The sequence below is a fragment of the Scyliorhinus canicula genome, chromosome 20 (assembly GCF_902713615.1).
Source record: "Scyliorhinus canicula chromosome 20, sScyCan1.1, whole genome shotgun sequence".
In the NCBI taxonomy this organism is placed as follows: Eukaryota; Metazoa; Chordata; class Chondrichthyes; order Carcharhiniformes; family Scyliorhinidae; genus Scyliorhinus; species Scyliorhinus canicula.
In genome coordinates, this window is record NC_052165.1 from 5,951,797 (window position 1) to 5,964,273 (window position 12,477).

Sequence of the window (12,477 nt, forward strand, 5' to 3'; positions counted from 1 at the left end):
GAAGGTATTTGAGAAATCAGCCCTTGAAGTCGAGGCAGAGCTAAGGGTTTTAGAGCTGGTGGAGATAAGTTGGTTGATTCAGCAGGAAACGCTTCACAGGTGGAAACAATAACACCAGAGTGAGGTTTTGCTTTGGTCGACACAGAGCGCACAAGTCTGCATCACCAGATAGAGTTTGAATGGCAGGTGAGACTGGCTGCTGGAGTTGGAGCGAGAGGTTCATTGTTGCTGGCAAGAACTCACAGAGTCGAACTGTAGGCTGCGAAGCGACGCTTAATTTGGAATGCACTTCAGGCAGACAATCTGCTGGTATCACAAGAACACTGGGGCTAGTGCTGGTGGTAAAGATACTGAGCTGAACCTCATTGACACACATGCAGGCGTTTGACTATGCTGGGAAAGGGGAAACAAATGATTGTGCAGTACGCGTGCCTGAAACAGCTTTGATGCCCGTTGTTAATGGAAACCAGCAGTAGAATGTTTATTTGAGGTCCTCACTAACAAAATTGGTTTGCTGTGAGGCAGCTGGTGCCAGAGGTGGGTAGGTTGGGGGGTGTCGCTCAGGAAAACTGGACTAATTGTTTTGAAATTTGCTCACATGGAACGGTCCTCCAATTTCACAATCGCCCATCTGTCTGACCTCCGATACCCCAGACCCTCTTGTTCCTCCAATCTCACAATCCCCCATCTGTCTGACCTCCGATACCCCAGACCCTCTTGGCCTAGTTTGTGATCTCCTCCCCGGTCCCTCAAACTCCCCCGCACCCAATCCTGGTTCTCGCCTGCAGAAAAGCTGCTGCAATGCTGACAACGTTTGCGTGATCTTGGTTTCCTCTGGCCGTGTGGGCCTCACTGGCTCCATTTGGAATGACGCCCAAAGATCTCACTATTCAGGCCCAGAGATTAGACACTGCGCCCAGCTCCCTCCCCTCTCCACCCACATCCGAGAGTGGACAGGTCGCATTTCTGTCTCACAGTCCTGAGTGTTGGAGGGTGGAGAGAGGGTTGAGGGAAAGTGAGAGGCAAGAGGACAGGGAACACAACTGTGGCAGAGTGGACGGCCAGTGTTGACATTTGGGATTGGGCTGAAAAGGAAGGGCAATTTATCAAATGGTTTCATACGTGTGTCATGTTTTTATTATGTTATTCCATTGTCATGCAGGCAGGCAAAGGGATCCTGCGCACGATGAGAGCCACTAACGACGCGGTGGCTGATTTGATCCCTGTTGATGTTGTGGTTAATCTCACACTCGCTGCAGGCTGGTACACAGCCACTCACAGGTGAGAGATCTGTGTGCTCCACACCGTGTCTTGTACTCATAACATGGATTTCCCTCGGGCAACCAGTACCTTTTTTGTATCTGATTTTGCCAGTGTCAATTGCCCCATCAACTGTTCCATTTCAGACAAAAGAATAAAGGCAAGAATTGCTTTTGCTTCACTGAGTTTGAACAACTTCGACTGTCCCTGGTTTCATGTCCACAGGAAGAAGCCACCCTGTCGCTTGCAAACACTGACGTCAGTTTGGCATTCTCCACTTGGGAACGCTGAACCCAGTTTAGTAAAGACAAGTAGAAATGGGGGACGCTAATCGGAGGTTGCCATTTTTCAATGTCTGCCAAGAAAATTGCCATCTGCCCTAAAATTGTAAATGCTTTAACAGAACCATTTTAGTTTAAAACTAGTGACAAATAGCACATCTTCCCCACCTGCCTGTTATTTTCAATTAAAATGGACAGTTCAGCCATGGTTACCCATGTGTGGCAGGCATATTGCCCACTATTTTTTAACTGCAACTGTACACGTGGAGGAAGAATGTTAATTTATTCCGGAATTTCAGTCACCAGATGTTGTCCCACGGAGGCCGATGTTGGGTCAGCTGGGCCGCGTGCTGTCCCACCTGTAGAGTCAGTGTCAAGTACCCCAATTCAGCGGAAGTGGGGTTAGTGGGCAAGGGAGATCATTGGACCTGGAGATGGGGTGAACATGGGGGGGGGGGGGGGGGGGGGGGGGGGGGGGAAGGGTGTCAGAATGAGGGGAAGGCAAATGGGAAAGGGTGAATCACAGGAAACGTCTGTGGTTCATACAAAGCCAAGACAAAGACCAGGGAAAGGATGTTGACTAGACTAACAGGAAATCAGTGAACACGTGGACCGGGAATGGGACGTGGGAGCAGAGCTGTTAGAAATAGCATCTTGGGAACAGAAGTTGCCAATTCAGTCTATTGAACCAAGTTAGTTCACAGTTGGTCAAAGCGAATTACTGCGGATGCTGGAATCTGAAACAAAAACAAAAAATGCTGAAGTATGTCCGTGGGTCTGGCAGCGAAAGTGCAGAGAGACCGGAGCTAATGGGCGTGATTCAACTGAAATATTTCAAAGTGTTGTTTTGGCACATCTGTCTCAAGTCAGACAAAATGATCCTTCCCTCTCACTGACCACGTGTCCGTCTCTCGCTGGATCTCCACCTGATGGGGCCGGGCCATCCAGATTCCCCCCCCCCCCCCCACCACCACCACCCAAGAGGCCACCTCGGAGGAGGCCTCCGAGGAGACCACCATCACAGTTATCACCCCCACCTTCCACCAGTGCAGAAACGCACACCTCGGCGGGAGACACTACTGGGCAGGCTTCTGGGGCACTATCTGGTGAGCACCACACGGTTGCTGATACACATCAGGAACAGCCAAGGGGAGTCAGCAGTCGGAGACACAGCTGGGACCCAGCCAGCTGCCGAGACTCTGGACAAGTTCAGCCAGAGGTGATTGACCAGAGCCGTGACATTCAGGAGGGGGTGTCAACGATAGTCCAGTGACTGTATAGCCGACTGGAGGAATACCAAAGGCTGCAGGCGCAGGAGGTGGTGCCGGCAATGCGAGGCACCGAGGCCAACACGGCTAGGGTGGCGACCGCAGTGGAACACCTGGAGCAAGATGTCTGCCTCTTGACTGGTGGTGCCCAAGGCAAGGCTCCGCCTATGATGATGAGGGCTTCAACATCATGTCCCAGTCACTAAGGGACATGTCCCAGACACAGGTGGACATTGCTGAGGCACTGCAGAGCATGGCCCAGTCACTGAGGGCCATCGCTGAGGGTGCCAACACCATGGTGTAGACAGTGGGAAGCCTCATCCAGGACTGGCAGCACAGATGATTCGGACCTCACTCCAGCTGCCCCTCCCATGGAGTCCTCCAGGGCCCTACGGGCGCTGTCAGGGAGGAGGAGGAGCCTCCACCTCTGATGTGCGTCCTGGGGACACACAGAGATGTAACAGTGGACCTCAAAAGATCAGGAAGAGAGGGCACAGGGGGGGTCACTATCTGTAGTTCGTGGAATGGAAATCCGTCTCAGTGAAATGTTCACTATTAAAACATAGAACATAGAACATAGAACAGTACAGCACAGAACAGGCCCTTCGGCCCTCAATGTTGTGCCGAGCAATGATCACCCTACTCAAACCCACGTATCCACCCTATACCCTTAACCCAACACCCCCCCCCCCCCCCCTTAACCTTATTTTTTAGGACACTATGGGCAATTTAGCATGGCCAATCCACCTAACCCGCACATCTTTAGACTGTGGGAGGAAACCGGAGAACCCGGAGGAAACCCACACAGACACGGGGAGGACGTGCAGACTCCGCACAGATAGTGACCCAGCTGGGAATCGAACCTGGGACCCTGGAGCTGTGAAGCATTTATGTTAACCACCATGCTACCGTGCTGATACATGTGAAGCCTCTGTCACGTTAATCTGATACATGTGAAGCCTCTGTCACGTTAATCTGATACATGTGAAGCCTCTGTCATGTTAAACTTCGCAGTGGGCCTCTCCGCACCACCACCCCCTGTTGCCCTCCCTCTCCCCCTCCCCCGGGTACAGTGGTCCGAGATCAAAAGCCCCCGATGCAGACCCCGTTCAGACGATGGGTGTGAGGTGGGTGTCAGCAGAGAGACAGGAGTCAGACTTTGGCAGAAACTGAGGAGCAGCAGACCGTTCCTCACAGCGAGCGATCTTCACTCTCCTGCCTTGTACACTGACCCGCTGGACAGTGTCGACACAGAGCATCACCCTGGAGTGAAGTTACACAGGCCCTGGGAAGTGGGAACAAGGTGTCGGGGAGGGGTACAGTGTGATGGTGGGAGGAAAGGGGGCGATTGTGAGGGAGAGAGCGACAAAAATGGGGGGAGTGGGAGTGGGAGGAAAAAAGGGGAGTGTTGAGCTGACCGACACAGCATTGTCCCAGGAGAATCTGGAGACAATGAGAGCCTCCCTGCTCCTCCTCTTCTGGGCTCCTCCTCAGCCTAAGGGGCGGCCAGGTCCTCAGGGTGTGTGGAGACCCCCCTGCACATGGGGTGCCGCTTCCAGCCTGTGTAGGCGTTGCTGCTGTCTCCGGCGTCTGCCCGCTTCGGCTGCCACCAGCACATCAAGAGCAGCCTTCGCGGGATTGATTCCAGCGGACAATGTCTGTAAGGAATTGGAGAATCAATTGGGGCTTCCATCCTGGGACCCTCAAATCCCACAAGCCTCTCCCACCTTACGTGTCCTGCATTGTCTCAGAGTGCCATCCAGCGAGTCAGTTGTGCTGGAGAACCTCACTCTGCACACTCGCCCCTGGCCACAGCAGGAGCCTCGAGACCCCAGACCCCTGCCGGGAACATTAGGGAGACCTTGCTCAGGTGCCCTCCCCTGTTCCACCCACTTACCCTTTGGTTGTGAGAAGATCCACAGCGCTGAAGCTCTGCTGTTTAGTGTTTGATTGTTGACAGCTGCCTGAATGGTACTGATGCTCCTAGAGTTCAGACACACTGTTCAGGTTTAAAGTTTGCTGGATATGCAGTGCACTAATTATCCTTTGAGGCATGGCATGTGCGCTGTCGAGGAGGCACTTGAGAGTTGAGGAGTGTGAATTGCTATCACAATGAACAAGGCTAATTCTTCATTTGAAATCGCCTTCAACTGTGAAGCTAGAGGCTGCTCACAGTCAAAGGGAGTTAAATTGACTTTCAGGATAGAAGCCACAGCAGGGCTCTGTTCTGGCAGTGTTTGGTGAGTCAGACAGGCTGCAGAATGTCTCTGTCCTGGGGGAGTTTGGTGGGTCAGACAGGCTGCAGAATGGCTCTGTCCTGGGGGAGTTTGGTGGGACAGACAGGCTGCAGAATGGCTCTGACCTGGGGGGGGGGGGGTTAGGTGGGACAGACAGGCTGCAGAATGGCTCTGTCTTAGGGGAGTTTAGTGGGACAGACAGGCTGCAGAATGGCTCTGTCCTGGGGGAGTTTAGTGGGACAGACAGGCTGCAGAATGGCTCTGTCCTGGGGGAGTTTAGTGGGACAGACAGGCTGCAGAATGGCTCCGACCTGGGAGGGGGAGGGGGTTAGGTGGGACAGACAGGCTGCAGAATGGCTCTGTCCTGGGGGGGGGGGGGGGGTTTGGTGGGACAGACAGGCTGCAGAATGGCTCTGTCCTTGGGGGGGGTGGGTTTGGTGGGACAGACAGGCTGCAGAATGGCTCTGTCCTGGGTGGGTTTGGTAGGACAGACAGGCTGCAGAATGGCTCTGTCCTGGAAGAGTTTGGTAGGACAGACAGGCTGCAGCTCTGGTTGCCCTTGTTGTGGGTCTCCACAATATTTGAAGATGGCCTGAAGGCCTCACAGGAGCAAAGCCCATCGCCTAGCACAGCGGCAACCCCTGACCTGGAACGCTTCAGCCCCCCCCCCCCCAACCAAGCATATTCCCCCTGAGCACCACCCCCCCCCCCGCACAGCTCCGGAGCCCTTGAGGTGCATGCTGGAAGGTGGAAATGGCCTCTCGCCTCGGCTCCCCTCAGCAGACATTGCGCCAGCTTCACGTTTTTGAAAAGGAGCACTAAACGATGCCGCGTGACTTCTCGCTGGGGAGTCGGGTAATCCCCGGGGAGGCCGCTGCATTCGGCTTCAATCTCGCTGATGAGATCGAAATGAATACAAATGAGGGTCAATGATAGTCTCCAGAACTTGCCATCGGTAACGGGCCGGGTAAATTACAAAATCAATCGTGCCCGGCACGAATCTCGATTATGGTCTTTCCCGCTATTCACCCAGCGCGCCCCGATCCACACCAGGCACAATACCGTGGCTGAACCATGCCCAGCGTTTCAAATCTGGATGACTCTGTGGAAGTGTCAGCAACTCTGGAACGTTAGCTCTGGTCTCTCGCCACAGAGGCTGTCTGACCTGCTGAGATTGGCCAGTATTTTCTGTGTAGATCACAGTTGACCTGAATGTCATCTCCATTGACCTGACATTGTTCCAAATCCCTTGGTGCCCTGAGCTGATTAAACCCTGTCAACGTCAGTCTGGAAAACCCCAGCTGACCTAACATCCAAACCCTTGAGAGGCGAGATTTGGTGAACAGCTGAGGTCCCCGGTACAGATTGCGGGGAGGGGATAGTATTATTGCAAACCCTTATTCAGTCTGTCCCCTAACTCCCAAGCACGCCTCATGGCAACAGGTCACCTCCAATACCCCCTCATTTTGATCATAATCTCTTTTGCGGAGATTGAGCAGGTGCTTTCTGATAGTTCACACGTGACTACATCCAGTAAACAATCCACAATGCAAACAACCACCTCAAAACGTGGACTTGACTAGTCAGGGATGACATCTCCTTCACGAATAAGCTGCAGTCAGACACAAAGATAAATGGAGGTATTAAATCTTCATTTTTACCGAGCAGGGTCTATCACAGCGAGATCCCAGGCCATAATGGGTATTGCAGAAATCCTGCAAACCACCTGTAAATTTTGGGAGCGTATTAATTTAATAAACAGACTTTGGGGAACAATACTGAAATGTTCTGATGTGATAAGAACTGTCGGAGGATATAAATAGCAGATTTATTTATCTGTAGGAAATACATTATTGAAGTCAGCATTGGAAAAGGAAATGCAGGTTCAAAAGTATAGATGTTGTAAGCAGATACAAAACATTTTTTGTTTTGTTTATTTCTCCTTGCCTTTGGTTACATTTACTGCTGCATAACTTGGATCAGTTGAGGTAGTGCTCCCCATTTCAATGTTAAGCTAAAGTTGAGTTAAGTTGAGTTAAGTAGTTGGGGAGAGTTACAGAACAAAGAGATCTCAGAGTGCAGGTTCATAGCTCCTTGAATGTGGAGTGGCAGGTGGACAGGGTGGTGAAGAAGGCATTCAGCATGCTGGGTTTTATTGGTCAGCATATTGAATACAGTTAGGGCGGCACGGTGACGCAGTGGATAGCACTACTGCCTCGTGACGCCGAGGTCCCAAGGTTTGATCCCGGCTCTGGGTCACTGTCCGTGTGGAGTTTGCACATTCTCCCCATGTCCTGGGTCTCACCCCCCACAATCCAAAGATGTGCAGGGTAGAACATAGAACCGTACAGCACAGAACAGGCCCTTCGGCCCTCAATGTTGTGCCGAGCCATGATCACCCTACTCAAACCCACGTATCCACCCTATACCCGTAACCCAACAACCCCCCCCCCCCCCCCTTAACCTTACTTTTATTAGGACACTACGGGCAATTTAGCATGGCCAATCCACCTAACCCGCACATCTTTGGACTGTAGGAGGAAACCGGAGCACCCGGAGGAAACCCACGCACACAGGGGGAGGACGTGCAGACTCCACACAGACAGTGACCCAGCCGGGAATCGAACCTGGGACCCTGGAGCTGTGAAGCATTTATGCTAACCACCATGCTACCCTGCTGCCCCCAAAGGGGGTAGGCGGATTGGCCATGCTAAATTGCCCCTTAATTGGAAAAAAGTGAATTGGGTACTTTAAATTTATTTATTAAAAAAGAATATTGAATACAGGAGGTGGGACGTCTTGGTGAAGTTGTACAAGACATTAGTAAGGCCACATATGGAATACTGTGTTCAGTTCTGGTCACCCTATTATAGAAAGGATATTGTTAAACTAGAAAGAGTGCAGAAGAGATTTACGAGGATGCTACCAGGACTTGATGGTCTGAGTTATAAGGAGAGGCTGGATAGGCTGGGACATTTTTCCCTGGAGAGTAGGAGGCTTAGGGATGATCTCATAGAGTTCTATAAAATAATGAGGAGCATAGATAAGGTAGATAGTCAACATCCTTTCCCAAAGGTAGAGGAGTCTAGAACTAGAGGGTTTAAGGTGAGAGGGGAGAGATACTAAAGAGACCAGAGGGGAAATGTCTTCACACAGAGGGTGGTGAACATCTGGAACGGGCTGCCAGCGGCAGTGGTAGAGACGGGTACAATTTTGTTCTTGTAAAAGCAGTTAGACAGTTACATGGGTAGGGTGGGTATAGAGGGATATGGGGAAAATGCGGGCAAGTGAGACTAGCTTAGTGATAGAAACTGGGCGGCATGGACAAGCTGGGCCGAAGGGCCTGTTTCCAAGCTGTAAACATCTATCACTCTACATCGAAACAGCAGTGCTGAACCTTAGCAGGCGTGAACACACCTCTGCTCTGGACCCAAAATTCAGATGAGAAACTGTACCGGTTGCACCCGGCTTCCTAACGCACCTTGTCTTGATGACTCTCTTGCTGTACCTTTTTTTGTTTTTGCAGACCAAAAGCTGCCCTTATTTACAATTGTACCACAGGAGGCGTCAATCCATTTCACTGGGGGGAGATCGGTAAGATTGAGTTTGTCAATTACAACGATATTGATGGTCTGCAAGACAAACGGCACCAGAAAACGCTGGACAATCTCAGCAGGTCTGACTGCGTCTGTGGAGAGAGAACGGGAGCTCCGATTCCCTGTCATCCAGACTCGAAATGTTGGCTCCCTTTTCCCTTCACGGACGCTGTCAAGCCTGCGGAGTTTGCCCAGCATTTTCTGTTTTTGCTTCAGATTCCAGCATCCGCAGAAATTCGCTTTTATTTTGATGGTTTAAATGATGGATTCATTAAAATAATTCTGTGTGCGGCACTACCTGCACTGTTTGTTGGCAACCTGGATCAGTGCCCCCCCCCCCCCAGTATTGTAACTTACCAGTGCTACTTAAATCTGGCTAGTACCTCCGAGGGGAAGGTGCATTGTAGCCGCTGAAGGTGGAGCTGAGATTATTCGGAATGATGCTGTGCATCGCATAGCAATGGCTGATCGTGGGTGTGCCAACGTTTTCTGAGCCTGCAGTGGAGGCCTAGGTAGCGGAGGGTTGACCTGTAACCATGGGGATGGGGTGGGGGGGAGGGGAAGGTTGGACAGGAGGCCCTCCAGACACCCTCAGAAGGCAATGTGAACAGGTAGCTGCGGAGGTGGATACCCGGGGTTGAGCTCCGAGTACCTGGATACAGTTCTGCAAGAAGTTTAACCGCCATGCGGCTGGTCAGGGTCGGTGAAAGTGTCTTCAAATGCTACACCCCACCAACTGCACCACCAGCATCAAACCATCGCTCAGCACATTCACTGCACACCTCACCTTTGTCAATCAGGAAACGTACCCAATATAACCATTGTAGTGATGTGTACTTGCAGTAGGGGGATGTTTGCCTGCACCTGTAATACAGGTTCCTCCGGTAAGCCCCTGCTGGCTAGCTCCGCCCACAGGGAGCTTGTGTATAAATATGCATGTTAGTCACTCAGACCCTAGTCTACAGTTGCAGATGGAGGAATAGCATCGCACAGCAATAAAGCCTCTATTGTACTTGTCTCTCGTCTTTGAGTATAATTGTTAGCGCCACACCCAAGATCCACATTCTTCACCTCAGCCTCACAATTAGCACTGCTACAGGCCTCACATCCGCACGTCACAGCTTTCACACACTGCAATCCATTCAAGCACGGCAGTGATATCACCCAAACATAGAATCATAGAATTTGCAGTGCAGAAGGAGGCCATTTGGCCCATCGAGTCTGCACCGGCCCTTGGAAAGAGCACTCTACCTAAGCCCATACCTCCACCCTATCCCCGTAACCCAGTAACCTCCACCTAACTTTTTCGGATACTAAGGGCAATTTGGCATAGCCAATCCACCTAACCTGCACATCTTTGGACTGTGGGAGGAAACCGGAGCACCCGGAGGAAACCCACGCAGACACGGGGAGAGCGTGCAGACTCCGTACAGACAGTGACCCAAGCCGGGAACCAAACCTGGGACCCGGAGCTGTGAAGCAACTGTGCTAACCACTATGCTACCGTGCTGCCCTGTGCAAACATATTGCACAACACTTGCTGACTCTTGCTGAAGAAGGTAGTGTGTGACTAGAGACGGCAGGTACAGGTACCTACATGTTCCAGCTCCCATGCAGGAGACAGTGTTGGCCATGGACAGAGAGCATTGCTGAGACTGTGACCAAGGCAGGACTTAATACGTTGAAGATAATGGTACCCTCATTCCCAATCATCCTCTCATTCCCACATTCTTTTTTTCCCACCGTGCTGCACTTCCTTTCCCCTCTCTCCGCACACAACTTTACCCTTGTGGCTTTTTCCTTTTGAAGACTCAAAAAGGTCAACCAGGGCAGGCAGTGTAGGAGACCGAGGAGACAGTGATAATTAAACACTCTTTCATTTGACTCCACACTTACAGCCATCATCTGAGTCACTGACACTGTATATCTCAGAGGACATTGTCAAAGGGGGATTTGCATGTGGGGATGAACCAGTGCAAGGAGCAAGGACAGCACAAGCACCAACTTGTTCTCGGGGCCTGCGCAGAGGTTTGAAATGAGGGTTTTCTTTGTGCCAAGAACTCCAGAGGTGAGGTGGGAGTGGCTCCCCCAGTGGCATCAAAGCAGCATTACACCGAGTGGCATCGAGGAGCACGAGCAAAACTGGAGCCTTTGGGAACCAGAGGGGAAACTCTCTGCAGGTTGGAGTGATACCCGGCACAAAGGAAGATGGTTGTGGTTGTTGGAGACCAATCATCTCAGCTCCAGGATATCACTGCAGGAGTTCCTTAGGGTCATGTCGTAGGCCGAGCCATCCAGCAGTGACCTTCCCTATATCACCAGGTCAGAAGTGGGGATATTCAGTGATTGCACAATACTGGCACCATTCACAACATCTCACCCTGAAGCTATCCATGCCCACATACAGCAAGAGCTGACATTGTTCAGATTCAGGCTGATAAGTGGCAACATCGGCACCACACACAGGTGGCAGGCCAGTACCATCCCCAACAAAAGGGAATCTAACCATTTCCTCTTGATATTAGACGGCATTACCATCACTTAATACCCCCACGATCAACAAAATCGGGGTTGCAATTAACCAGAAATTGAACTGGACCGACAATCTGTTTCAAAGTGATCCCGGTCTGCTTCAAGGTGATCCCGGTCTGCTTCACAGTGACCCTGATGTGCTTGACACTCTTAACAGCTCTGTACTCCTGAAATTTAAGACAAAGTGTAGTTTTAAAGGAGGTTAATATAATAGAATGATATTATTTATTATATTATACTGAAGAAGGCTAGAGAGGAAATTGCTAAGGCCTTGATGGAAATCTTTGGATCCTCACTGTCTTCAGGTAATGTCTCGGAGGACTGGAGAATAGCCAATGTTGTTCCTTTGTTTAAGAAAGGTAGAAAGGATAATCCAGGGAACTACAGGCCGGTGAAGCTTACGTCAGTGGTAGGGAAATTACTGGAGAGAATTCTTCGAGACAGGATCTACTCCCTTTGGAAGCAAATGGATATATTAGCGAGAGGCAGCATGGTGTTGTGAAGGGAGATCATGTCTCACTAACTTGATAGAGTTTTTCGAGGCGGTCACAAAGATGATTGATGCAAGTAGGGCAGTGGATGTTGTCTTTATGGACTTCAGTAAGGCCTTTGACAAGGTCCTTCATGGTAGACTGGTACAAAAGGTGAAGTCACACGGGATCAGGGGTGAGCCGGCAAGGTGGATACAGAACTGGCTAGGTCATAGAAGACAGAGAGTAGCAATGGAAGTGCTTTTCTAATTGGAGGGCTATGACTAGTGGTGTTCCACAGGGATCAGTGCTGGGAACTTTGCTGTTCGTTGTATATATAAATGATTTGGAGGAAAATGTAACTGGTCTGATTAGTAAGTTTACAGATGACAAAGGTTGGTGGAATTGCGGATAGCGATGAGGACTGTCAGAGGATACAGCAGGATTTAGATCATTTGGAAACTTGGGTGGAGAGATGACAGATGGAGTTTAATCCGGACAAATGTGAGGTAATGCATTTTGGAAGGTCTAATGCAGGTAGGGAATATACAGTGAATGGTAGAACCCTCAAGAGTATTGAAAGTCAAAGAGATTGAGGTGTACAGGTCCACAGGTCACTGAAAGGGGCAACACAGGTGGAGAAGGTAGTCAAGAAGGCATAGGGCATGCTTGCCTTCATTGGCCGGGGCATTGAGTATAAAAATTGGCAAGTCATGTTGCAGCTGTATAGAACCTTAGTTAGGCCACACTTGGAGTATAGTGTTCAATTCTGGTCACCACACTACCAGAAGGATGTGGAGGCTTTAGAGAGGGTGCAGAAGAGATTTACCAGG

General features: G+C 50.7%; 1 protein-coding gene across 4 annotated transcripts in view; it reads left to right on the forward strand.

Annotated features, from left to right (window-relative positions):
• si:dkey-97m3.1 (fatty acyl-CoA reductase 1) overlaps nt 1-12,477 on the forward strand; it is a 242,214-nt gene that overhangs the window by 196,861 nt on the left and 32,876 nt on the right. For all 4 annotated transcript variants that reach the window (XM_038780543.1, XM_038780546.1, XM_038780545.1 and 1 more), the window contains 2 exons: nt 1,163-1,281; nt 8,573-8,640. In XM_038780543.1, the coding sequence (XP_038636471.1) occupies nt 1,163-1,281; nt 8,573-8,640 (187 nt within the window). The remainder of the gene's footprint in view (nt 1-1,162; nt 1,282-8,572; nt 8,641-12,477) is intronic.